Consider the following 27138-nt stretch of genomic DNA (forward strand, 5'->3'; position numbering starts at 1 on the left):
GGACTTACTGGAGGGCAAATAGTTTCACATATTGCAGAGCTAAGCTTATTGTTTTGTGCTTGAATTAGATGAACACTGCTTCTCAGTTATCTCGTCGTATTCTTCGCATGCCTCTTATTCTCGCATCTTCCTTTCTGCTTAAGACACGAGGAAGCAATGCCAGGAAAAGTTGCCAGCAGAGAGGATTTGAGAAAGAGTTTTTAGTGAAATGGGACGCAGCAATAACTACAAGTTATTGCTGCTGACTACTGCCACCCCCCCCCCCCCCCCCCCAACAACAACAAAACGTTGGCTTATTACCCTGTCTTTATTTACACCGCTGGTTATGACAAACTAAACTACACTTAAGGTACGGTTAATGGTAATAAAACATTGTTGTATGTATTAACTTAATAAACAGTACTTTATATTGTAATAATAAGACAAAATAAACAATGTTGTGCATTTCTAACGCAAAAAGAGAGAAAAGAATAGAAGGACATCATCCCTCACTGGCTTCCCACCCACCATCGGCACAGCTCGTTCACAGCTCTGTCAGCCTTTGAGTTTAAATTTTCACAGTGTAGTGTTCAAATAATAATGAGCCCAGTTACCGCGTGTCTCTGGGTCTTTCTAAACCTTACATTAATATGTGGCATTTATTAAAAGCCCATATTCTGTATTTATATCGCAAAACAGGTCCGACAGTCTGTAAAGTAACTGCTTAAAAGCCAGCAATGCTTTATTTATTTATTTATGTCCGCATTTATTGATATTATATTTGTCAATTCATTATGTAAATATCCAGGTTATGGTATGATGAGAATGTAGAGTAAATTGAAGAAATTATTTAGTTTGCGTTGTTGTGTTTAGGGAAGTATGTTAACATGTCTTACACTAAAATACACTTCAGCAAATACCTACTGTTTAATTCAAATGTTTTCAGTGCCGAGAAACAATGGAGTCCTCCATGGTACAAGCTAAAGTGGGAGAAATTAATGAAAATTCTGAATGCTGTTTTATGCTTCCTTTATTAATTAGACGCAGAGTTGCCATGGATTTAAACCAATGAAAACGCAGTTTTTACTAATTGTGCTTTCAGCTTGTGTATATACATACTGAAAGTGGTACCATGCAGTGTATCACCAGCAACATCCTTTCTGAGGCCTTCTGACTGTTCACAAAGTTGTCTGTACCAAATATATCTGTTTGATGCTATGCATCATGTTGCCTTACTGTACATAAGAGTATTTATTGTTTAAATTATTGTATTTATTCTTTATTTGCATTAAAGCTGTTCTGGCTATGTTTATTATCAATAAGTATTCATGTATATTCATGTTTTTCCATATGTCATTTCAATTATAATTTTTTAGAACAATCCATATTGGGTATTGGATCCCTAGAATAATAGTCTTCATAATTAGACTTGTACTTTGTTATTGTCACTCTTCAAATGTGAATCCGATTTCACAGGCCAGCACAATCCAACTGGCTAAGGAAAGAATATGTTGCTGCTGTCTGGGTCGTTGAGTAGGAGGTGCCACGATGCTGATACATCTTTAAATTAAAAGGATCCATATTTCAATTAAAGCAATCGCAAACTGTGAATGTTACAGAGCTGCGAGTATGAGGAACAGCGAGGAAGTATGTCAAAACATAAGAAGTTTGAACTTTTAAGAAAGCTAATTTGCTATTATATTGCAATTTAAATAAGATAATAGAAATTATTAATTCATTCATTATGAATTATCTTTGTGTTTACTCGTCTTTTAAATGCAAGGTGCAGCTGTGTTGAGCATACTAAGAAAAGAAAAACAAATACTTCAGTTCATCTGAAAAATGTAAATAAAATACAATTTGGAGATTTCTTTTCTTGAGAGAGACTAAATTCACATTTTCAATTTAAAATAGTTATTTGAACGAATGTCAGTTTCATTATTAGATTAGTTCTTTATTTGTCAGGTACATTTTCATCAAACTTTGTTAGTCTATACCTATTCTGTTGACACACTCAACACTTCACAGTAGTGAAGCCAGTAGTGTAAAGAGTAATATTACGTATTGATTTAAAAAAATACGTACTCGGACACAAAACACTTTCGGAACCGCAGTGAAGAAGAAATATGGAACAATCAGATGTGAGCCACAGAACTGACCACGACATCGACAACAACTTAGTATCAGCCTTAACACGTGCTCATTATTTATCATGTTCCCTCGTCGTGGCATCGAAGGGGTTCGCCTCTGTGGAATGAGTACAGCTGGGTCTGGAGGAGTGAGTTCCCTGCTCCATGTGCTCCATGTGCTCCATGTGCCGCCGCAGAGTGAGTTGCCCTGTTGTCAGAGAGCCAGGCTCTGCAATGCACTTCTCAACCACCTGTATGAGACGTCAGGTCGTCTCCCAGCAGCCTATTTAAAACAACAACAAAAATAGTTAATAGTCTTTATATCTGTTATGGCACTGTATTATCTTGAATAAACTCACGGTGTATTCTAAAATACTGTCTGAACACTATTTTTGTACATTTTGAAAACAAATTCTTACAGTCTCAATCAATAGCGGTAACACCTTTATTCACACAATTCAATTTAGGTTATTTTGTTAAACCAAGAATCAAAAAATAAAAATGTGCCTCAGAGGGCTTTACAATCTGTACTCATATGACATCCCTGTCCATAATCTGATCAGGAAAAACTCCCCCCCAAAAAACAGAAAAAACTCTTTCACGAGGAAAAAAGTGAAGAAACCTTCAGGAGAGCAACAGAGGAGGATCCCTTTCCCCCGTATGGATAGAAGCAAGAGATGTCATCTGTACAGAATGAACAGTGTTTCAGAGTTACAACACATTCATTTAATAGGACAGAAATGTATGAATAATTAGTAGTAGGCATGGACCACGATCCAGACCCCCACCATCCATGAAGGAGATAGAGAGGAGGGGGGCATCAGCAGGGCCATGGAGGCCCAATTGGATGTGTTCACCAGACGTTTCACAGGGAGGTTTCCTCCAACACAGCATCACCACAGGTGTGTGCTCCCTGGTTGTGACACAGTAAGGCGACGCATGAAGACACCTGGATGGAAACAAGGGGAAGCTGCCCCCTGATGGTCACACAGTAAACTCAACTCAGCTCCACACTGCACGAGCCAAGCGTAAATAATGTACGTGTTTAGTGTGTTCTGTTAATAAGCGAACGGCACTTCAAATTCAATTAAAAGGTTTCATGGCTCCACAATTAAGTATTGGGCAGACAATACACCAATTACCCCATTGTCATATAAGCATAAAGTGTATTGGAATTTGGAAATACATTGAGGAAAAGAGAAAATATTGTGTGGGTAAAATAAAATTAGCCTTCAGAAGACAGGAGTAAAACACACTCAGTTCTTGATGCATTTTTAAACTGACATATATGTGGAACCTTGAATAATATGTCTAAAGCAATTTACCGATTAATTTGAAAGCTTTAGTTCGTGTTTCCACAGTAATCAAATTATGCCGGTCACTCAAAACACATCTTTTCCGAATATACCTTGAATAATAACAGATTAGCACTTCAGTGGCACTTGAATGACTCTTACTTATGATATGTTTGTAGTTTGGCTTGCTTGAATAAATGTTACTTTGTTGATTCTGGTTGTTCTGAGTTTGTACTCATGGTTGAATTCACTTATTGTAAGTTGCTTTGGATAAAAGCATCAGCTAAAAGATATGAAATGCCTTTTGACAGTAGATATAGGAGTCCAGATAGCCCGATTCAAAGAACAGGGTTAAAATTAGCAATATAGAAATAGAAATGTTTATCCATTGGCCTAAATATATCCTATATACTCCATAGCCTATAAAACAATGTATTTGTTCATAACAAAATATAACAAAGTTCATGGCTTTCTTATAGTGATTATTAATGCTCACGCATTAATGCATTGCAGCATTTTGAATTTTGTCGCTGGTGAAAATGTTTTTAAAATATCGTCTCTGTAGTTTTGGTCTCAAACAGTAATTGTATTAATAAAACCGGATGTTGATTGGATTAATGTAGAGATATAGCATAAAGTAGCATAAGTTTAATTTGAAAATACTCAAGTGAAGTAGTACCTCAAAAACTAAACTGAAAGTGTGCTTCCGTATTTGCGTTAATGACACTGACACACAAAATATCAGATCATTTTTATTGAAAAAAAACCGATGTTTTCACGATGTATACAGCCCCAAACTATCTATTATAGGGGCCGGTACACTACAGTAATAGTGCAGCCTTACATTTGGCCTTTCGGACTTGCCGTAGTGTATTGCAGCAACATTTAGCGCGAAATTGAATACCGACCGGAAGAAAGCTAAACATGCCAAACTAATGTTATTATTAAACTTCTTAGGGACTAACACACTATTCGGTTGCTGTGATATTTCACTGGTAATATCCTTCGGTATTATAAGTCAGTTCGTGCTTAAATAAAGTAAGAGTAAAACAAGTAGCACAGACATGAGCGCCTCTGCTTTGAAAATGAAGCCGGCAGAGCAGCTAGCGTTAGCGTCAGCTGCTGGTGGGTAACTAGGGGTAACTTAGCTTCACATGCTAGCAACACGGGCAGGTGAGGAGCCTCTACTTAACAGCCCAGGCTAGGAAACAAAAAGCAATGGTAAGCACGTCAAATTATTGTTCCGTATTTGCATTATGCTGCGGACTGCATTCGGATGTTGACTACCAGTTTGTAACTGTCTATCTTAATCATTTACAATCCTGATCCCAGAGAAGGAGTCTTGCACCCAGTCAGGTGGCCAAACGGAAGCAACCAGGGGATTCCTGTGAGGATGATGACTGGACATGTAGAACCGTGAGTCAATCATCATGAGCAATAAGTTAACGTTGCACATTAGCTTAATTGGAAGCTGTTACATGTCAGATCTCTCCAACTGTTGCGTCCTTCAACGAAGAGACCTGTACGCCAATATCTGTTCATGAATCCGGCCGTTTAGATGCTTTCTTGCATATTGGCATAAGCCCAGATCTTACATGACGTGTCTTCCAACACCCTCTGAACTGTACGCAACCACTCTTCAGTTCAGCATCACCTGAATCCCTTTATTTCAAGAAAAAGAAAACATGTTGTGCTTTTTTTTTGCAGGAGAAAAAAAGAAACGGTGATAATAAGAAGCTAGAGAGCCCCATTTCTCCCTTCAGAAAGCCTCTGACACAGCTGAACAAGCCGTCCCCTTGTCTGGATGGTGACAAACATGTAAGCATTGTTGAGGACTATCAAACTACATCTTGTGTGTGTGAAAATAGTTCCAATTTGATGCCCCGACTTGGTTAATTTTGTTTTTACAATCCTTTCTGCAGGAGGCGTTTATTCGCAGTATCCTCTCCAAGCCATTTAAAATCCCCATTCCTAATTACACAGGTAACAATTGTCTGGGTCCACGTTCTCATGTCTAGTGCAATGGGTAAAGAATTACTCAAACTGTTCTCTTGATGAAATGCCCACAGGCTCACTGGGAATCAGGGCACTCGGCCTGAAGCGTGCAGGTGTGAGGAAAGCGCTTCACGATCCCTTCGCAGAAGACGCTCTGGTCCTTTATGAGCCCCCGACTCTGAGCGCTCACGACCTGATCAAAGCTGAAAAGTAAGTCCTCTTAAAGGATTGATTCTGATTAGCTTTATGGATTTGTAGACATAAACTGTGCCTTGTGTCTCCTCTGGTATTTCTATATCACTTTTTGTAATATAAAGAAACGTGTCGCTATTCTTTGTCTTGTCCAGAGAAAAACTACCAGTCCATGTTGTTGTGGATCCAGTTTTAGGAAAAGTGCTCAGACCCCATCAGAGAGAGGTAAAGCTGAGATTATTTCTTTCTTTTATGCTGACCCAAATCAAGAATACAATAATATTTAAAGATATATTGTATTCATCATAACTATATTATCTTATAAATGAAGCAGCCTCACTTTGCTTCTTTTCAGAAATAAAAAAATGGAATGAGAAGTAATATACTTCTCGACCTTTTATAAGCAGTTTATTGAAAAAACAAACGAGTAAAGCTTTTTCTTGGGTGGATATATATTTTAGATAGAAAATGAATGCCTTGTTATCTCTTTAGGGGGTGAAGTTCCTGTGGGACTGTGTGATGGGAAGACGCATCTCCGATTCGTACGGCTGCATCATGGCCGATGAGATGGGCCTGGGGAAGACCTTACAGTGCATCGCCCTCATGTGGACTCTGCTGCGCCAAAGCCCGGACGTTAAGCCGGAGATAGACAAGGTCATTGTGGTTTCCCCTTCCAGTCTGGTTCGCAACTGGTACAATGAAGTAGGAAAGTGGCTGGGAGGACGCGTGACACCAGTGGCCATTGACGGAGGTTCAAAGGATGAGATCGACAGACAACTAGGTACAGTTCACCTTTCCCCTCCGTTTCATCATCAGTATCCACAGCAGTGTTTTTAGACCAAGACTTCTGGTATTGCTCTTTTCATAGACATCTCTGCTTAAGCAAACAGCCTTTTGCTCAAGAGCCAAGCCGGAATATTTATTAACAGCCATTCTACATGGTTATTGAATCCTACACTAATCCGCCATCCTCCGTATCACCTGTATGTCACTCTTCTTTGCTTTACATCAGGGGTGCTCAATACGTCGATCGCGATCGACCGGTCGATTGCGGCGACCTGCCAGTCGATCGCGGCGTAGTATGGTAGATCGCATGACATTAAAAAAAATTGGCACGCCCCCCTGAAATTTTCTCTATAGCACGTCTTTCTTCCTTTATTAAACTAAACAACCGTCTGTTGTTGATCGTATCTACACAACAGCATGTCATTTCTGTCTCTACGTGCCGCGTTAACACTACTCGGCTCTCCGTCTCACGCGCCGCAGAGTGCGCGCATCGGGACGGAACCAAAAAAAAGTCACTTGCACTCTCTTGATTCCAAAGTCAATGAATGATTGAATTTATGATTGTTCACACCAATCGAAACTGACATGACTTAATTCTAAAGATGTTTCTGCTATTTTAAATTTAGTGGCAATATTGCAGCGTGTCATTAACATCTTTGGCCAGGTAGAAAAATGTGCTTTGTTTTTTAGTGAACTTCATGTCTCAGCACGGTTTGAGAATACCAACCCCGATCCTGATCATTTCATATGAGACATTTCGACTGCACGCCGGGGTTCTGCACAAGGGCACGGTCGGATTGGTCATCTGTGACGAGGTATTTAATCTCACTTCAATTCAGTTTATGTTGTATTTAGAAATTATGAATAATGAGTTTTTCACAATCCCTAAAACAGAATGAGATTGAGAGGAGAGGAGGGGTGGAGGAAGGGGCATCAGCAGGGCCACAGAGGCAGGAGGCATCGCGAAAGAGGCCGGACCAATGAGGCCAGGCCCTTGAGGCAGAGGCACTTATTAGAGCAGTCTGATAATAAGGAATAGCAGTAATCTAGTCTAGAAGTAACACACAAGTGAACCAGTTTTTCTGCATCTTTTTGAGACGAGATGTGCCTGATTTTTTAAATGTTACGTAGATGAAAGATTCAGTCCTTGAGGTTTGTTTTACTTGGGAGGTAAAGGACAAAAAAATTGTTCATCGAGGCTTCATCGTTTACAATTACAAATTGAGATCAATCTGATAAATAGGATTTAAACCAACTTAATGCGGTGCCTGAAATGCCAATCGGCTGCTCCAGTGAGTCTCTGTAATAGGATGTCATGGTCAATCGTGTCGAATGCAGCACTAAGGTCTAACAAGGCATGGACAGAGATGAGTCCTTTATCTGATGCTATTAGGAGGTCATTATAATTTTCACCAGTGATGTCTCGGTGCTGTGGTGTTTTCTAAATCCTGACTGGAACTCCTCAAATAAACTATTATGATGTAGAAAGTCAGACAACTGGATCTCAGAGTTCTGTCTCCCAGAATTGTCGCACGAGGACTGTTGACACAGTGGTGTAATAGTTGTGTGTGCTCTAGGGCCATCGGCTGAAGAACTCTGACAACCAGACGTACCAGGCCCTAAATGCCATGAGTGCCAAGAGGAGAGTGCTGATATCGGGAACGCCCATCCAGAACGACCTGCTGGAGTACTTCAGCCTGGTCCACTTTGTTAATGCTGGGATCCTTGGTAAGTATCTCCACGTACAAAATGTCTCAAACACGTTTGGATTATTTCTGTCGTTTGTCCTGATCCCCTCCATTTTTTTTCTCCACCTGGATGGCAGGTACAGCCCAGGAGTTTAAGAAGCGGTTTGAGCTTCCCATCCTCAAAGGTCGAGATGCAGATGCTAGTGGTAAAGACAGAGAGACGGGAGAGGGAAAACTCAAGGAGCTGATCAGCATCGTCAACAGGTGAGCTCAACGCACATTTGCAGGGTGTTTTTATTCTTATTTCATTTTCTAGAATAAAGATGCTTTTGTTATTTTCTTTCATTTATTATCATTATATATCTATGTATTTTATTTTGTTTGTAAACTATTGTTTTGAGGTTTTTCAAAAACAGAAAACAATATTAATAGAGTAATCGCCTCACGATTGTATGCCTCCACCAACTGTTGTCGTGCACATCCATGTCTTTCCAAAATGTCAAAAATCACTTCCTCATGTTGTTCTAAAATATATCTGTCTGAAATTGCATATCAATTATTTATTTGTTGTTTGTTTTTTTAACTTGAAGAGAGCTATATCGTCCGAATATAGGGAGACCTTACACCCCTCCCTGAAGGGTACGCGTTTCAGGAGTCATCACTTGTTTATGCTGGTGGTGAAAAGAGTGGGAGCATATAATGGCCTGCTTCGACAAATCATCAAATTTATGACAAATAACTCCTCGATTATGAAGCCTTTAAATGTTTCTAGTATCATACCTGCAAACTTGTCACCTTTCGGTGAAATTCACCGTTTTGAAATCAAAATAGGTCATCCAAGTGAATCGTGTAGATCCGAAGAGTTTTTGTTTTTGGGGGGGGGGGGGGGGGTCAACTGGCCGGCCGGCGTTTATGAGATTGGATTGGGACACGGAGAAAATGTGATGTGCTCTTCGCAATAAAACTTCTTTGATGGGACGTGTCGCGTCCCGGCCAATCAGCGTTCAGATGTCGACAGCGTTTAGGGGTTTAGGTTAGCTTGAATGTCACTCCGCTACATCTACTGCTGTCACGCTGCACGGTGTAGCGATACTAACAAAGTACCCGTACGTTAAACACGATATGATTTAGCATATTTTTTGTCTCAATACTTCATTAAAAGAGCGCGATCAGAGCGCACGCGCTCTTCCGTGTCAAGCTGTCTGCACGCAATGCGCTGCGCAGCGAGTGGCGTTAAGTGGTGGAGCTTTTGAGACTTAAAGTCTTCAGCTTTAGAAAAAGAAGAAAAAGATGATTCCAGAAGTGAAATGTTTCAGTTCTTTGTCTCCAAGGCAGACAGTCTGTAAAGTTATGTAACTCTACAGCTGCTCATCCTGATGAACTCTGTATCATCTGGTCAGATACTGACTTCAGGCCTCATAGTGTATAATCAATGCTATGATGGAACCATGTAGTTTCATTAATATCTGGCTGTATTAATACTAATAATACTGCCATTTGTTAAGTGTTGAAAAAGTTGGTAAAAAGTGAACCATACAGATGTTTTATTTATTACTATTATAGAAACATTTACCAGTATCGTATTTTTGGTATCATTGTTTTTATGGTATTGTATCGAATTCTGGTATCATGATATTTATGTCAGGTATCGTATAGAAGTTATAATGTTAATGACAACCAGGTCGAGGCAGAACAGACTCAGGGAACAGAGTCATGGCTCAGCAGAGCTCACGAGTCCTTGTTGTTCAGGCCAAAGAAATGGAAGTTGGTTTATGAATGACTTTAACCATATGATATATAATGACAACGCATATTTTTTATTACTATCATGATATCATTAATAATATTTCTACTTTATACATTTTGTTGTAAAACTACCAAAGTTCAGCTAAAAATATTATTAGATTAATCAATTAGTTGCTTAAGAGAAGAAAAAAAGAAAAAAATTGTTGATAATAATTTCACTTTAAATATTAAAAAAAACATGTTATGGTTCCAGCTTCCTACATTTGAAGATGTGCTACTTTTCCAATTGTTCCTAATTTGAATGATTTTTAAATATTGTTATACTTGTGTTCGCCAGTAGGGGGCAGTAGCGGGTTTTGCCATGACTGGTGCTGTAATTATTGTCTTAAACAAACAAGTTAGACCAGCGTAACACAGACAGTGACGCAGCTGTTGATGCGAGTCTCTTGGTGTTTACAGGTGAGAAACGTACATAAGCACCATATATATATATTAATGTTATGTTCGCTCGCTTTTATATTTTGACAGTTATTAACTGTAGAAGTTAAAGTGAAGACAGTTAATTAAGGCTAGCGCCGCTTAGCTAGCGTTTTACCACCATGTCTGCTGGCCTGAGAATTACATTGTTCCATGAAAGATTAGATAGTTACATGTTGTGTCCCGTGACAGATATAAACAGTAGTATGCACACACATAAGTACATATATACATACACAACATGTACATGCATATACAGTTTAAACAGGTTTCCTGGTGGAAGTCACTTCTTGTCAGTGCCTTCGATCTCCGTGACCTTGTCCGTCACCATGGAAACATTGTCACGTGACATGTAAGGACTCTGGTTCTGTGCTGTGACGTCGCTACTCGCTAGTGACGTCACGGAGCACCGAACCAGAGTCTGTATATAGAAGTGATTTCCAGCAGGAATTCAGTCTGTGAATCTCACAGAAACCCCTCCACCCCTTCTCCATTCAGCCACTTCCCGGGGTGTGGGCCTCTGATGAGATATCACAGACAGGGTGGGTGGGCAGGTTTATTATATATTATTGATATTGGATAAAATAAGGAACAAAAGGAATTAATTTCTAAAATAATTTAGAAATTAAAAAAGTGTTCAAGTGCACCAAATTCAGGAAGTTACTTGATTTGTAAAATAGTGTAACGTGGGACTTGTTAACCTGTGTGATTGTCGCTCAAGTGGACGTAGAGATTTCTCTGAATGGGCTTCGCTCCTATTCACACCTGGGCCCATGCAAAATAAATGCACTGTTTTTTTCAATGAAGATAACATTAAATCAATCAGAAATACACTCTATACATTGTTAATGTGGTAAATGACTATTCTAGGTGGAAACGTCTGGTTTCTAATGAAATATCTCCATAGGTGTATAGAGGCCCATTTCCATCAACTATCACTCCAGTGTTCTAATGGTACATTGTGTTTGCTAATCGCCTTAGAAGACTAATGGATGATTAGAAAACCCTTGTGCAATTATGTTAGCACAGCTGAAAACTGTTTTGCTGATGAGAGAAGCTATAAAACTGGCCTTCCTTTGAGCTAGTTGATTATCTGGAGCATCACATTTGTGGGTTCGATAAGACTCAAAATGGCCAGAAAAAAAGAAGTTTCATGTGAAACTCGCCAGTCTATTCTTGTTCTTAGAAATCAAGGCTATTCCATGCGAGAAATTGCAAAGAAACTGAAAATTTCCTACAACGGTGTGTACTACTCCCTTCAGAGAACAGCACAAACGGGCTCTAACCAGAGCAGAAAGAGAAGTGGGAGGCCCCGGTGCACAACTCAGCAAGAAGACAAGTACATTAGAGTCTAGTTTGAGAAATAGACGCCTCACAGGTCCTCAACTGGCAGCTTCTTTAAATGGTACCCGCAAAACGCCAGTGTCAACGTCGACAGTGAAGAGGCGACTCCGGGATGCTGGCCTTCTAGGCAGAGTGGCAAAGAAAAAGCCATATCTGAGACTGGCCAATACAAAGAAAAGATTGGTATGAGCAAAAGAACACAGGCATTGGACAGAGGAAGATTGGAAAAAGGTGTTATGGACAGATGAATCCAAGTTTGAGGTGTTTGGATCACACAGAAGAACATTTGTGAGACGAGAACAGGTGAAAAGATGCTGGAAGAGTGCCTGACACCATCTGTCAAGCATGGTGGAGGTAATGTGATGGTCTGGGGCTGCTTTGGTGCTGGTAAAGTGGGAGATTTGTACCAGGTAAAAAGGGATTTTAAATAAGGAAGGCTATCACTCCATTTTGCAACGCCATGCCATACCCTGTGGGCAGCGCTTGATTGGAGCCAATTTCCTCCTCCAACAGGACAATGACCCAAAGCACACCTCCAAATTGTGCAAGAACTATTTAGGGAAGAAGCAGGCAGCTGGTATGCTGTCTGTAATGGAGTGGCCAGCACAGTCACCAGATCTCAACCCCATTGAGCTGTTGTGGGAGCAGCTTGACCGTATGGTCTGCAAGAAGTGCCCATCAAGCCAATCCAACTTGTGGCAGGTGCTTCAGGAAGCGTGGGGTGACATTTCAACAGATTACCTCAACAAATTAACAGCTAGAATGCCAAAGGTCTGCAATGCTGTAATTGCTGCAAAAGGAGCATTCTTTGACGAAAGCAAAGTTTGAAGAAAAAAATTAATACTTCAAATACAAATCATTATTTCTAACCTTGTCAATGTCTTGACTATATTTTCTATACATTTTGCAACTCATTTGATAAATGAAAGTGTGAGTTTTCATGGAAAACACGAAATTGTCTGGGTGATCCCAAACTTTTGAATGGTAGTGTATATATATATATATATATATACAAACATCTATTATATTCTTATTAGAAGGGTTTGTGGGCACTGACTTAGTCAGAGCAGAGGACCCCCACCCCGTTGTCACCTTTTTCACCCCTCATGAGTTTGCAGGTATGTAGTATATTTGCTATAGTTTTGCAAAGATTTTAAAATCTAAATCAAGCTTTGAGATTGCTTAAAAAGATGGTTGAAGTGTATTTTATGTGTTCCGAAGTTTTTACTTTCAAACAGAAAACGCTCATTTTACTTTGTGAGTTTCTGGAAATGTCTGGAAGTATAGGCAGCCAGTTGGCTAGGAAATATCTACCTCCAACCAGCCGCCACCATATTTAGATTTTTAGAGTAAAATGAGAGAGTTTCATATTGTTCCTCATTTCAACTTCACAAATCAGCCTTGTCCGTTGTCTGTACACATACGATATTCTCTGTCCCGGGATCAGGAAATACTCCCCAAAAAACCTTCAGGAGAGCAACAGAGGAGGATCCCTCTCTCAGGATGGACAGCAGATGTAATGTGTCAAGTTAAGACACGGTATCATGCACATATTAATACTCCCCTCTAATACTGACCATGTTCTGCTTCTACAGGTGCTTGATAAGGAGAACATCAGATATCTTGTCAAAATATCTTCCTGTGAAAATCGAGCATGTCGTGTGTTGCAGGTAGGTTAATTTGGCTCCGACAAGAGCCAACACTTTTTGAAATCCCTTTGAGTAAAACATGTTTTACAATCCAAAACCGTTTGTTTATTTAACAAATTCAGCAGAATTGTTCAAATACATCAGTTTATTATGTATTCTATACCAAATGTAGTTTTATTTAAATCAGTAAAATTTGGCACATCCCCAGCCAGATCTTATAAAGTATTGTACTTCCAAATACAATATTGCATTGAGCGATATAGATTTAAATATGTCAACACATTCTAATGGGTTCCCTGTAGGTTGACTCCTCTGCAGTCGGCGCTCTATAAGCACTTCCTGCGGCAGGCGAAACCCATCGAGACGTTACAAGAGGGAAAAACGAATGTCTCCTCCCTGTCCTCCATCACATCACTCAAGAAACTGTGCAATCGTAAGTGTGCTTAAACCAAAAACAACGACTAAAATCATCTGCTGCTTGGTGGAAAACACTAACCAGCGTTCTGCGTTCCAGACCCGGCTCTCATCTATGAGAAGTGTGTGGAGAATGCAGAGGGCTTTGAGGGGGCGCTGGATCTGTTCCCACCCGGTTACTGCACTAAGGCTTTGGAGCCTCAGCTCTCTGGTAAGAACATGCCAAATACTCTGATGGTGTTAAAAATACATCTAATGGGTCCTGATGTCTCTTTCTAAGACATTAACAGTTTGAATTGACTTGGTCTAAGAGAGGTAGAATAACTGGGAAGTGGCTGAACGTCGTAAGACTTGTGGCCACCTCATTAACGGTGTGGAAAGTACTGGCACCGGTTTTATCATCTTTGCGGGCATTTTTGTGAGAGGTTATCAATTACTGTATTTCCTTTTTTTTTTTCACGCTTCAGGGAAAATGCTGGTTCTTGACTACATTCTGGCGATGACAAGGACGACATCTAGTGACAAGGTGGTGCTTGTCTCCAACTACACTCAAACACTGGACCTCTTTGAAAAGCTTTGCAGATCTAGAAGGTAACTTTTGGGAAACCGTCATTTCAATGCCTGTATTATAGGATATGTCAGTTAAAGTTAGCGGCAACCCTCTTCTTGGTCTTTTGCAGATACCTCTATGGTCGTCTGGATGGCACAATGTCCATTAAGAAAAGAGCCAAGATTGTAGAAAGATTCAACAGTCCATCTGTGAGTGGGACAACTTTGTTTCAAACAACACTGAGCTTTAAAAAAAATACAAATCAAAAAGCAGCTGAACAACGTCTGACTCCATCTGTTTTCTCAGAGTCCAGAGTTCATCTTCATGCTGAGCAGCAAGGCTGGTGGATGTGGCCTGAATCTGATCGGTGCTAATCGCCTCGTCATGTTTGATCCGGACTGGAACCCGGCCAATGACGAGCAGGCGATGGCGCGTGTGTGGAGAGACGGCCAGAAGAAGACCTGCTACATCTACAGGCTGCTCTCTGTCAGTTGAACTCAGCGCACACGATGCACACGTGACATAAACACTTCTTAAAGGTGCAACGTGTAAGATCTGGCCAGAACGTGAAGAGGTTTTAGGGTTGACGTCCTGTTGCAGAGATATCTCCTGAAATGATCATGCTAACCAGGAAGGGAGTGTAGCAGCCGCACGCTCTCCTCCCGTATTCGCCTCCTGGCGGCAGGAAGGACTCATGACAAGTCGTTTTCTCATTTCTGCCACTTAAGATTTAATCTAATATACAAATGTACATCCACACGTACTGCCACCCTGTTAGTCTCAGAGTTTCAGCAGTTTGGTTGAATTGTTCTTCTTGCCCTGCTGTTAGTAAGTAGTTGGCTTTTTGTTACATAACTGATTAATTTCGATCGTATGGACCCAGTAGTAGAGGTGCTGCCCTCTTTTTGTTTGGAGCACGTGGCCAGGTGTTACACATTGCACGCTTAATGCCTGTTTTCTTTTAGCAATATACAGTCATATTTTCACATAGTATAAATAACTTTTTTCCTCCTGGTTCAACTTGTCAAGACAGTTAAGGATCTCATAATGAATGTGTCGGAGCAGCACGGGAGCTTCTGATAGCCGGGTTCGCTTTGTTTCCATGTTTTGACTCGTGTGTTTGTGTGCCGACAGACCGGGACGATCGAGGAGAAGATCCTCCAGCGGCAGGCCCACAAGAAAGCCCTGAGCAGCTGTGTGGTGGACGAGGAGCAGGACGTGGAGCGCCACTTCTCCCTCGGAGAACTCCGGGAACTCTTCACCCTCAACGAGGAGACCACCAGCGACACGCATGACCGGTACATGACTCACACAGCACTGATGCAGTAGTTTCTAAAAATGTATTTTATATTTGGCTTGTTAAAAGGGTGTGAGACAAAAAATGTAGGGTACATGAAATCTGTGCTGAAACCCTGTATCATACAAAATATAGAATTTAACATAGTGGTTGATATTATTGATGGTAGAGCCTGACTTATGAATCTCAAACTTATAATTCCCCATGAAACGGTCTGCACAGTATAGCACTGTTCTGACGACAATGCATAAGGATCTGGGCTGTTTATATTTTTTAATTCTTTGGAAAATATAACAAGAAACTGGTTAAATATATTTGTTTAAATCTCACATACCCCCTGGACTGATTTCACCTACGTCCAGGGGTACACGTACCCCCATTTGAGAACCACTGCTCTAATACGACCACAACCAAGGCTAGATAAGTTTTTGTCTGCTGATTTTTGTATTCTTCCCACTTTTTTGCAACATTATATTACATTACATGTCATTTAGCTGACGCTTTTCTCCAAAGCGACTTACAATCATGTAAGTCTCTTTTATTAATCAAATTCGCCCACAAACGTAGTGAAACAGGAAGCCTTTCGTAGTCATTTGTGGGGTGCTGATTATGCTAATGACGAAATAAGCAATTTACAACCCGTATGTCTAGTTCAGGTAAAATAAAGGCTAAATTAAATAAGAGCGTCTGTACCAGGCAGAAACCCCCAGTTCTGACAAGGGAAGCCGATGACGAAGTGTTAAAACTTGCATTCTCTCTACTGAGCACCAGGGGGCGACTCCTCTGGTTGTATAGAAGTCTATAGAAACTTCTCTTGATTTATTCCCTAAGTAAACTTTGTAAACATGAGTTTATGTTCTCAATCTCTAGTTTCAAGTAGTCTTCAATTCAGCATGATGTTTATTTAGGAATGTATGGTCTAGTTTTAATTTGATCATAAACAATTACTAGCATCTGATCATAAATGTATTGAAGCGGGCTTCTCCTCTCCCTCCTCGCGACGGTCAGGTTTCGCTGTCGCCGCTGTGTGAACGGCAGGGAGGTCCGGCCTCCTACAGACGACTCTGACTGCACCAGCAATCTCTCCCAGTGGAACCACTGCTTCGACAAGAAGGGTCTGAGGGACCAAGTGCTGAAAGCCTCCTGGGACGCTGCCGTCTCCTTTGTCTTCCACCAGCGCTCGCACGAGGACCAGAAGGGTGTCGTGTAGCGGGAAGAACTCAAAAGACTATCTCAGGACCACATGCACTGGATATCCTGATATTTATTTGTTATTCTGTTGTATTTTTACAAAAAGATTAAAGTAAAGGAGAATTTAATTTGTGTTGTATCCATCATGGATTAAGTCACCTCCTCTCATGAATGACCTGTCCAGGATCGGGATAAAACTAGTCTGGGAAGTGATTTGTTTGGACCAGTAGTCCCGATGTGCACGTCAAGCTGTGGTGCAGGTTAGTTTCCCTACATTAAATGAGTTTTAAGGAACAATGACCAGTTTATAAAAATAAATGTCACCATTTGATGCACCATACCAGTGTCTAGCTTTAAGTACATTCACCTCTGTAGTCCCTTGGCAGCTCAAAAGCTGATATATGAATTGTAGAATCAGATGTAAATGTTTAAGCGTTGGAGTTTTTTTCCTCCAGTGTCCCTGCAGAAGCTCATCCAAAACATAATTTAACAATACTAATACTGCACAACACTTCAAGTGTAATTTATGAGCAGCAACTGACAGAGAGGCGGGAGACTTGAACTCCACAGTGTGGTTGTTTTGTAAAAATGTTATGAATTACATTTGTCCGCAAATGTAGTGGAACAGAAAGCCAATTTGTGGGCGGCTGATTATGCTAACGATGAACACACACGTCTGTCTAAGTAAGAGGTTAAATAATGGCTAAGTAAAATAAGAAAGTCTGTACCAGGAGGTAACCTCCGGTTCTGCCGAGTGAAGCTGAACAGGAAGTGTCTAAAAACATGCATTCTCTCTACTGACCACCAGAGGGTGACTCCTGGTTGTATAGAAGTCTGAGAAAATTACTCTACACTCTTGGTTTATTTCCTCTGTGTTGTATTGCACTGTGCACTTTTTGGTTTAGAATTGACTGTAAAGGGGAATATTCCTAACAATTGTTTTGTGCATAATGTGATATTCTCTACTATCGCAGGTTCAAACTACACCATCTTTTCTTTATATAAATTTCAAAAGTTGAAAAATGTTCCTTGATTTGGGTCTTAACTTGTCATTCAGGGGTGATGATGCATCCATCTGCCCGAGACCACATCTGTCACACTTGTTTGTTGTTGTTGGACCAGAGTTACGTCCTTTGCAAGGTCTGTGATGAAAAAGCTTTGAACAAAGTGAATGTAATACCGTGATTTCATCTTTAATAGATTAATGTGGGTTATAATACATATCATTAAATTGAATGGATTTATATTATAATATTAGACATTTGCTTATATTTTTACATTTATATAAATGCATGTACAATATTGTTAAGACTTGAATAAACAATAAAATGCAAAAACAGTTATTTAACAATACGTTCGGGAGTAGTTGCAATTATAGTTACAACCATGATGGCCCACGGTGAAAATGTGTTACACCCCTGATGCACAGGAACCAGGTGCAGACATTTCCATCGAGTCATGGTGCTGTACTCTGCGGGTACAGTAGAGGGCGGTGTTTCCCTTTATTAAAACCAAAGAAGAAGAACCCCAACTGCTGGCGGTAATGAGGTAATGCGGATGCCAGCAGCCACCATGTAACTACAACACCGGGGAGGAGGAGCGAACACCGACGGTTAGCGTGACCGGACATCTCTGGACGTCACCTGTGCCGTGTCCGTTGGTTACCGTTTACGGTTAGCGTCGTAACAGATGTGACGTTAGTACATTATAACGCACAGCGATGCAGGACACGGCGAACGACCCGAAGGCGGTGGCGCCGTGTTTGAAGAAGATATGCTTCCAGGCTGTCAGGAGACATTTCGCTGCTGTGGGCAGTGAGGCGGTTCTCGGTAAGCTTCCCGGTGGCCACGCTCCCCTCACGTTGACGTTACCGAGCCCTATAGCGCACAACGGGTTAACACGCGCACGCGCACACAGAGATCAGCTAGTTAACGATGCGGAGAATGTTCGCGTTATTGTCGTAGAAGCTAGCGGAGGAGACCAGCTATAGCGACTCCGTTCAAAATCTAACGAGTTGGCACGTTGGTTATTACTATTTTTATTAAAGTCCTCGTGACGACTTCGTCGTAGAGGAACCTATTCTTTGGATTTCGAGGAATTGTTATTTTCCTCTCCAAATATACGTATTCCAGAAGTATTCATCATACCCCAACCCTTGTTACATTTCACATGCATATCCAGACGTGTGACATTTTTTTAGATGTTGGAGTTTTATTCTCGTCCTCTTGGACCTGCTCTTCAAAAAAGCCTCAGACCCCTAAGCTCCGCCTACTTACATTTCCCGCCATTTTAAATTTAGTAAAGAACACTTCTTCCATCTTCTCCTCAACGCTGGGTCCGACTGACACTAATATTTATGTGGTTCATTCGATCTCATCAAAAATCTTTAAAATCTTGTGGAAATCTCATTGATTTGAGTGGATGTGGGCCAATGAACTTCTAAGGGGTGTGGCCTAATATGGGCCTATCCTCACCAAATTGCTAGCCTATGTCCACATGGCATCCCGAAACGTACCCACATTTTTTCATAATTTTAAATATTAGGGGGTGCTACAACTAATTTCTCAATATCAGAATTTTTTTATTCACCATGAATAAATAAACTGATGTAATATGCTCAAAATGTAACTAAACTGAGCAGAGCACACACATTTAAAGTCAAAGATGTAGTTACCTAATACCTGATTTTAATGCGTCAACATTATAAATCGTCTCAATAGCGCCCCCTACCCCTGGGGTCAAGGGGGCAGGTGGTTGGCAAAGTCTGTAGATGTGGGTTGTCAGTTCCAGAGAGTGAGAGAGAGATGAAGACGTGGTCAGAGACATGAAGAGGAGTTCCAGTTCGATGTCTCACGGTCCTCGTCGTTCAGCGTCTGCTCGTCCCGGCGGTGAGGGGTTCGCCGTCCACCGCTGGGACGTCCTCACGTGTCCCATCTGTTCTCCCATAGGTCTTCCGACGCCTCTCATTAAGGATCTTCTTCCTTACCTGACGGTGTGTCAGCTGGATGAGCTCCAGCCTTCCCTCAACCAGAGAGGTAACACTGCACAAAGAAAGTGTCCTCCGCTTTTACTTTGCTTCATGGTTGCATTTGTAATTGATTGTTGTTGTCTTGGTCTCAGGGTTGTCAACTCACTCTGGCTGGATTGGAGTCCTGCAGGACATGTGTGGACCAAACCATGTAGGCGCACATGTCGTCTGTAATAGAGACCCGTCTCGTATATACTGTGGTGACACCCGTAACCCCGACGTGATCATGTGTCCCTTGTTATGTTTCAGGTCACGGACTTTGACACGGAAGAAGAGGCCAAACACGAAGTGATGAGGCTGCTTTTTACTCTCGTGTTCTACGGCTTCACGAACCCCTTCGTCAAGAGGAACATCGCCAATCTGAACACGCCGTCCTTCCTGTGGGCGGCAGCCAAATGCATCAAACATTTCCTGCTCACCACGCCAGTTGAGAGTTTGACCGCCGAGCGGCGGCCTCTCCTGAACCTCCTGGAGAAGCGCATCTGGAGCGTCGGCATCTCCCAGAGCATCGACATATCGAAGAGGAGGACGCAGACCGCCTTGTATGTCCTCCATCGCCTGCTGGACCACGGGGCGGCCAAGAAAGTGGTGGTGCATGTGCAGTGTCCCTTAGTGCTGGCCTGGATCCTACATGGCAGGGGATCTCAGGATGTGAACCCCGACCTCAAGGACCTCCTGAACAGCAAGAAGGCCAGTTGCATTTCACCAGCCGCGTCCGCCGGCGGAGACCGGGCCGGCCTCGGTTCGGGTCCCGGGGTCAGGGCGTCGGAGGATCCGGTCACTCCCTGCAAACGCTCCAAATTGGACTCAGCGGAGGAATCTGGGAAAGCAAACTTTACATTGGACCCGCACGTTCTCTGTCGAACCTTCAGCCCGTGTGGCGGACCCCCGGCGGGGGCGTGTCCTTGGGGACGGATTGACTGTCTGGACATCAGGCAGTGTGGGTCCGACTCCCTCCGAGTGCTGAACTCTGCCCTGCCCACATTCTTCTGCCTTCGCTCTCTAACTCTTCACAGCTTTTGTAAGTTTGCTAAGTCGCGTGGCGTTGAGTTTTGGGGTGGGCGGGTCAGGGGGGTCAGGGGGGCGTCCGTGTCTTTGCCCCATGGGCTCCCAGGCGATTAGCAGCACTGGTGGCCGCTCCTTCCCTTCCTCATAACACATTTGCAGAGCTCGACCGCAGGCTTCTTGCTCGCTATCTTTGTTGACGCGTTGCTGCACAGCTTCCTCTTGACAAAATCAAACTTATTTCAAGAAATATTTTTGAATGCGTAATTGTCTTGTTACTACGAGCCTAATTGGAATCAGACCAACACTCACACCAACCAGTTAGTGCTTTGAACCATATAGTGGACCACATTTAAATGTCTCCCGTTAGTCCGATACAATGCAAGTCACTGGAAATGTACCCATGTTGACCACAACATGGGTACATTTTTTATTAATTTAGTTGACACAAACTTGAGCTAACTAATTGAGCGTTATTGTATTGCGGTGGAGGCAGAACTCTCTTCCACCTGGACTAACGAGCACAACCATCTCCAGGGACAGATACGGCACCGGGCCGCGGGGCCGAACCGTTAACTGGACGACTGAACGTCATCCGTGCAGAACATGCGCCACCATTGTGTTGGACTTGTGTTTGACCAGGTTTTAGATTTCCTTTCCATGTTGCTGCAGAGAAGGGACTGCTTTCTGTTGTGAGGGGAAAACAAACCTGAACGCTGGCTTTATACTTTGAACACTCATTAAAATACTCTAGCAGCCAGCACTGAGTCCAGAAGTGTAACCACGTTGAGGCTCCATCTGTGTGATTGCTGTGCTCTCGCACCTGTCCTCCTAAACTGGCAGGATGCCCTCTCCAGGAGTTAATCCACTGGCCATGGATAAGTACCGCAGATAACCCCACTGCCTTTTACACTGAAGCAACATTCAAAGTTGTGGGCGATGCTCCTGTATTGAATCGATCTCTTGAAGAGAGGACGGGCGGCGGGCATCGTTTGTTCTAACTGGTTTCTGCAGTGACCTTCAGGGATTCGGACGTGCTGCTGCTGGCCACGGCCCTGAAGCGGCTCTCGGAGAGCTCCCGCAGCTCTCTCACCGACCTGAGCATCAGCGTCCTGCCGTGCATCCGGCTCGTGGAGGTCCTGTTGGATGCGAGCCCCCGCCTGACGTCCCTACACGTGGAGGTCCAGACTTTGATGTGGGGGCCGCGCACCGTACCGCATTGGCCCCGGACTGTGGAGTCGAACAAGTCAGGTGCTACATCACTGTCCCACTTCACCGTGAGCGGGGTTTAGAGGTGTGTGTGGAGCGATGAGCAACACATTCTGTAGCGAAGCGTTGCTCAAGGAGGTACGTTAACCCTCCTGTTGCCTGAGGGTCAGTTTGACCCCATTCAATGTTTAACCCTCCTGTTACCTTTATATTTACTGACATATTTTACCCTCGGGGTCAACTTGACCCCAGCAATTAAAACCTCCAGAAAATTATTAGAATTAATATTTTTTTCCAAGTTTAAGTGTGAGGTACTTTAGTTTGTTTGTTGAATACCTAAATAGCCCTTTAAATATATAACAAAGTTGATATTTCTTATATGTTTGACACAGTGAAAAACAGCCTGGGGTCAAATTGACCCCAAAGAACACCGGCATTAAACATTGAATGGGGTCAAATTGACCCTAAAGGTAACAGGAGGGTTAAGGGAATGTTGGGGTGGGGGTATCTTTGAAAGGCGGGCATTAAGGTTTTCTGTGTAGCCGCTTGCGAGCGTCTGTCTGTCTGTCCTACATTCCAGAACAGGCGGTTAAGTGAACTTAAAGTGGATTAAAGTGACGTGTAAAACCATGTGACGTCATCTCAGTGTCGACCTGAACAGTTGAAGCGTTATTCAAATGGGGCAGAAGGCCAGAACGACACAGAGTTATCTGTCCCGATGCCTCTGATGCTGAAGCAGTGCAGGGTATGACGGTCCCCCCCCCCCCCCCCCGCAGGGCCGCTGCCCCTGGAGAAGCTGGACATCAAAGTGGCCGAGCTCCAGACAGATCTGCACTTCGTCACATCGGTGCTGAGGCGCTCTCCACGTTTCAGCGCTCTTCACCTCGCCGGGATGAGGCTCCCGACCGGCTCCTCTTTCGGCCAGCTGTTCACCACGCTCTCAGGTAACGATCAAGGTTCCCCAAAGGGTTCCCACCGGCCTTCTCTGGGGTACACAATGCACCGGGGCTTCGTGTTGGGGGATTTTCCCCCGGGAACTCCGGCGTGCGCAAAACCGATCGCCGAGGAGAAGAGTTCACGCGACCATGTAGAGACGCACATGACCGTTGTGTGGATACGGTCAGTAACACACGGCCGTTTAGTTCAGTAAAGAACAAGATGACCTGTTCTTTAGGAAAGGGAACTTTAGATTACTTCTGTTGTAATCTGGCGCGATAGAGAGAACTACGGGGGGGGGGGGGTGACCTCAGGAGGCCGGGTTGCCACCATATGACTGTGTCTACTGTGTGTGTATCAAAGTATTTAGAGACACTATAGCACTGCTGTTTTGATTGTTTTTGTGTGACTAATCAGTTGGCATGAACACAGGCAGATCTTCATGAAGCTAATATTACATCCATAATGACACACATGTATGCGTCAGACTCTAAACCAAAATGCATCTCTTAACTTTTAGAGTCAAATCCCCTCTTGAGGAGTCTCAACTTGGAGGACATGAAGCTGTCGGATTGTCTCCCCGAGATCCTACATCTACTGAGGGACTGCAAGTTGGAAGGTAAGCCGAATGGGCTGAGGATGCTCACGGCCGTTATTAGTCTTGTCCCTCGAGACAACCGCGACCCCACAGGTATGTGGGAGGTCCAGTCAGTTTTGCCCGTCTCCCCTCAGAGCTGCGGTTCAGTGACTGCCGCCTCGCGGAGCAGTGGAGCGACCGGGAGGCGGGTCTGCAGCGCCTGGTGGCGGCCCTGAGGGCGGTGCCCTCCCTCCACACGCTCAGCCTGGCTCACAACCGGCTGGGTAAGCAAAGCTCTCACGGCCCTCCCCTGACCGCATGCCACACGACCACGCTGCCCCTCCCTCTGGAACTCTCTCCCCATCACCTCAGACCTTCTACATCTCTCTTTCAAAACGGCACCTAAAACCTATTTATTTAAATCTGCTTTCACCCTGTGATGTTGGTTCAATGATTTTTGTTTGGTTTCTCACTATTGTCATCTCTTGTTTTGTTGTTGCTTCTATTGTTTGTCTTCACCATTAGAGCACTACACAAATAAAGCATATTATTATTATTATTGATTATTGTCCTGAGCTGATCCTCAGATGAAAAAGTATGACTTATGTCAGGATCCTTCTCCTGTAGATTCTGGGTTTGATTTAGATTTTTTTTTTTTTTTAGGGATATTTTAATACAACTTTAAATCCACATTCCTCATTCTGTGATCAATTGGTTATTTACAAAATGATCAAACCAATAGTTTTCTGAAATTGTTTAAAATATTATCTGATGAATTCCAGGAGAAGTCGACATACGCAAAGAGAAAATAGTAAAATAAACACCGTAATGTGTATTTTGTATGTTTTCTTTCCACTAGTCTGAAAAAGAGAAAACATTTATGGAAGCATAAAACATCTCAAAAGGAAACAAACGCACAACTCTAAATTAATCCTCATGTTGTGTGGAACTCTAAATCATGCAAATAAAATATTGACTTGTATTGTTTGTGTCAACAGCCAAGAACGTGTTTGTGCTGGCGGAGCTGTTTACAGGACCGTCGCCGAGCTCAGTGAAGAGACTGGACCTCAGGTTGTGTAACGCGTCTGTGTTTGTGTGTGTGTATGTATGTATATATATATAAATATGTGTGTGTGTGTGTATATATATATATATACTGTATATTTATTGTGACGGGAAATTTTTGAATTTGGGCTATACTAAATAAACTGAATTGAATGTATGCGCATACATACGTGTGCATGTGTGTGTGTGTGTGCATACGCATGTGCATACATGTCTATGTATGTGCATGTTTGCACATGTTCCACACTCCTGATTGGTTCCGGGTCAGAATGGACTTGACCTCCACTTGGTTGGTCACGCGGTCAGTGAGTGACTTTCACCTGTAACTCACAACTTTCTATCTTGAACAGCTCTAACTTCATTCAGCCTGCTGAGCTGCTGGAGTTCGCTAAGAGTTTAAGGACACATCCTCCACGGCACCGGCTGACCCTTGACCTCAGAGTGAACCCAGGGGATCGAGACCCCGACACGTGGACCGCTGCTCTGAAGAGGCTTCGTCCATTCTGTGTTCTCCTGGTGAAAGGCTGGAGCTCCACGGACACGATGGCAGACCATGTCAGCAACATGTAGGAGACGCTCTGAGCCCTCGATGCAACATGCGTCACTTCTTCTGTCTCGATTATAATCGGAGCAGAACATACTGTACATTATTTTGCTTTGTGACTCACTGATTGGTTCGACATATGTTTTGTTTTTTATCAAATGTAATATTGAGTGTGTTCACACTGCACACTGGCTCAGTCGGAGAATAAAAGAATATCGCGTTAGTTTGACATTTGAGTCATTTATTAAACCAACGTCCGTTCCACGTCCAGTCTTCCCTCGGACAGAGTGTGAGTGACAGTGGACATGAAGATACAACTGAAGAGATGAAGAGCAGTTTCATACACCTCTTCTTCATTGTCATTTTCTTTACATCAGACAAACTGTCATCATTAGTATATTGGGAGTTTCTGGGATGTCTGTTTACAGATTGTAAAGCATTCACTCTGAGACAAATGTCTAATTTGTGAAAATGGGCTATACAAATAAACTGAATTGAATTGAATCATGTAGATCTCTGGTGATAATTTGACCCTTTTGAAGGATTTCAAATTGAACATCAGTGAAACTGTTTCATCAACTCGGACTAAGTTGGAGCTTCAAGTTGTGTGATTGAAGGGGCGGGGATATCTCTTGGGGTTAAACTCTAGATACTTTGCTCCTTAATGGAATTGTGTTTAGGATCTAAATAGAATTTATTGACAGAAATATAATATATGGAAAACCATATTTTTCATTGGTGTATAACAATGAAACTAAGATTTGTTGTGATGTTGTTCCCTTAGAAAGATTAAAGGATGCTGGCTTCTTCCTCAGCTTCTCTGCTGGCTGAGGACAGAAGGAACGTGTTCATCAGAAAGGTTATTTATTTTATTGATATTTTAGATTTTTTTCTAGTGATATATTGATATAAATTCACCAAGCTGTTGTGTTTTATGCCAATAATCACAGTAGATGACTGACGAAGAACAATCTAGAATTGTTGAAGTTTTTTAACCAGTTAAATCTCTTAAGTGAATGAAGAGATGATTAATTTAATAATAGGACTATATTTCCTGTTTTCTGGCAAAGAAAACTACCTAAAATATAAGAAGCTTAATGTTGAGCCCTGAAAGATAAGAAATTATATATGTACATACAAATCAAACAATAAATCAAACATAAATGCATGCAGGTACTCCTCATTCTACAACATCTACTACCAATACAAACAGATCCCTGATCATTATTTTCAAGAAAACCTGAAACAATAATCACAGAATTAAGAGTCTATATGGCTTCACTGGAGCTTCCTATTGTGGAGTCTCCCTGAAGTGGGCTGTCACTGGTCACATCCAGCTGGTGATAAGGAGAACATCCAGCTGGTAATGGCCCTGCCTCCTTCTTTGTGCCTCCTGCCTTAAAGGCCTGACCTCATTGGTTTGACCTCTTTCGTGATGCCTCCTGCCTCGTGGGCCGGCCTCCTGCCTCCATGGACCTCCCTGCTGCCATGGACCTGAACTTGAACGGGCACTCGGTAGAGCGCATACCTTCGCATATCACAAGATTGGGCATTGAATTATGAACATTTTGGCATTAGTTGCATGCCAATTGGATATAAATTGGCCGCGCTATGGTAAAAAGAAGATGTTGACCTTTCCATGACCTTGACCCAATTGATCCCATAATCTAATCAAATGGTCCCCGGATAATAACCAATCATCCCACCATATTTCATGCGATTCAAGAAGATTTTGACCTTTTTCATGACCTTGACCTTTGACCCGATCGATCCCAAAATCTAATCAAATGGTCCCCGGATAATAACCAATCATCCCACCAAATTTCATGCGATTCGGTTTTAAACTTTTTTTGTTATGCGAGTAACACGCATACAAATAAATAAATAAATACACGGCGATCAAAACAAAACCTTCCGCATTTTCAATGCGAAGCTAATAACTGATCCAAATAAATATAATCAAGAATGACTGCCTCACGACATTGTCATAATGAATCCACAGTCTTCAGTTATGGCAGACATGTTGTGGGCCACAGTGACTT

At 42.4% G+C, this 27138-nt stretch overlaps 2 protein-coding genes across 2 annotated transcripts; both read left to right on the top strand.

The window, feature by feature from the left end:
• Window positions 1-4300: 4300 nt before the first annotated feature.
• rad54l (RAD54 like) lies at window positions 4301-17968 on the top strand. The gene is made up of 18 exons (XM_056415303.1): window positions 4301-4624; window positions 4736-4819; window positions 5111-5221; window positions 5326-5386; window positions 5473-5608; window positions 5746-5815; window positions 6083-6371; window positions 7067-7191; window positions 7954-8104; window positions 8202-8328; window positions 13227-13301; window positions 13583-13713; window positions 13795-13905; window positions 14162-14285; window positions 14375-14453; window positions 14551-14730; window positions 15379-15542; window positions 16550-17968. The coding sequence occupies exons 1-18, from the start codon at window positions 4622-4624 to the stop codon at window positions 16749-16751; spliced, it is 2223 nt and encodes a 740-aa protein (XP_056271278.1). The 5' UTR covers window positions 4301-4621; the 3' UTR covers window positions 16752-17968.
• A 352-nt stretch (window positions 17969-18320) lies between these two features.
• Window positions 18321-25319, top strand: lrrc41 (leucine rich repeat containing 41). The gene is made up of 10 exons (XM_056414069.1): window positions 18321-18561; window positions 19681-19767; window positions 19853-19911; window positions 20010-20781; window positions 21780-22016; window positions 22751-22918; window positions 23431-23529; window positions 23643-23771; window positions 24486-24558; window positions 24903-25319. Exons 1-10 carry the CDS (start codon window positions 18453-18455, stop codon window positions 25120-25122), a joined length of 1953 nt encoding a protein of 650 aa, XP_056270044.1. The 5' UTR covers window positions 18321-18452; the 3' UTR covers window positions 25123-25319.
• Window positions 25320-27138: the final 1819 nt, after the last annotated feature.

This window comes from Pseudoliparis swirei, chromosome 5 (assembly GCF_029220125.1).
Source record: "Pseudoliparis swirei isolate HS2019 ecotype Mariana Trench chromosome 5, NWPU_hadal_v1, whole genome shotgun sequence".
Taxonomy (NCBI): domain Eukaryota; kingdom Metazoa; phylum Chordata; class Actinopteri; order Perciformes; family Liparidae; genus Pseudoliparis; species Pseudoliparis swirei.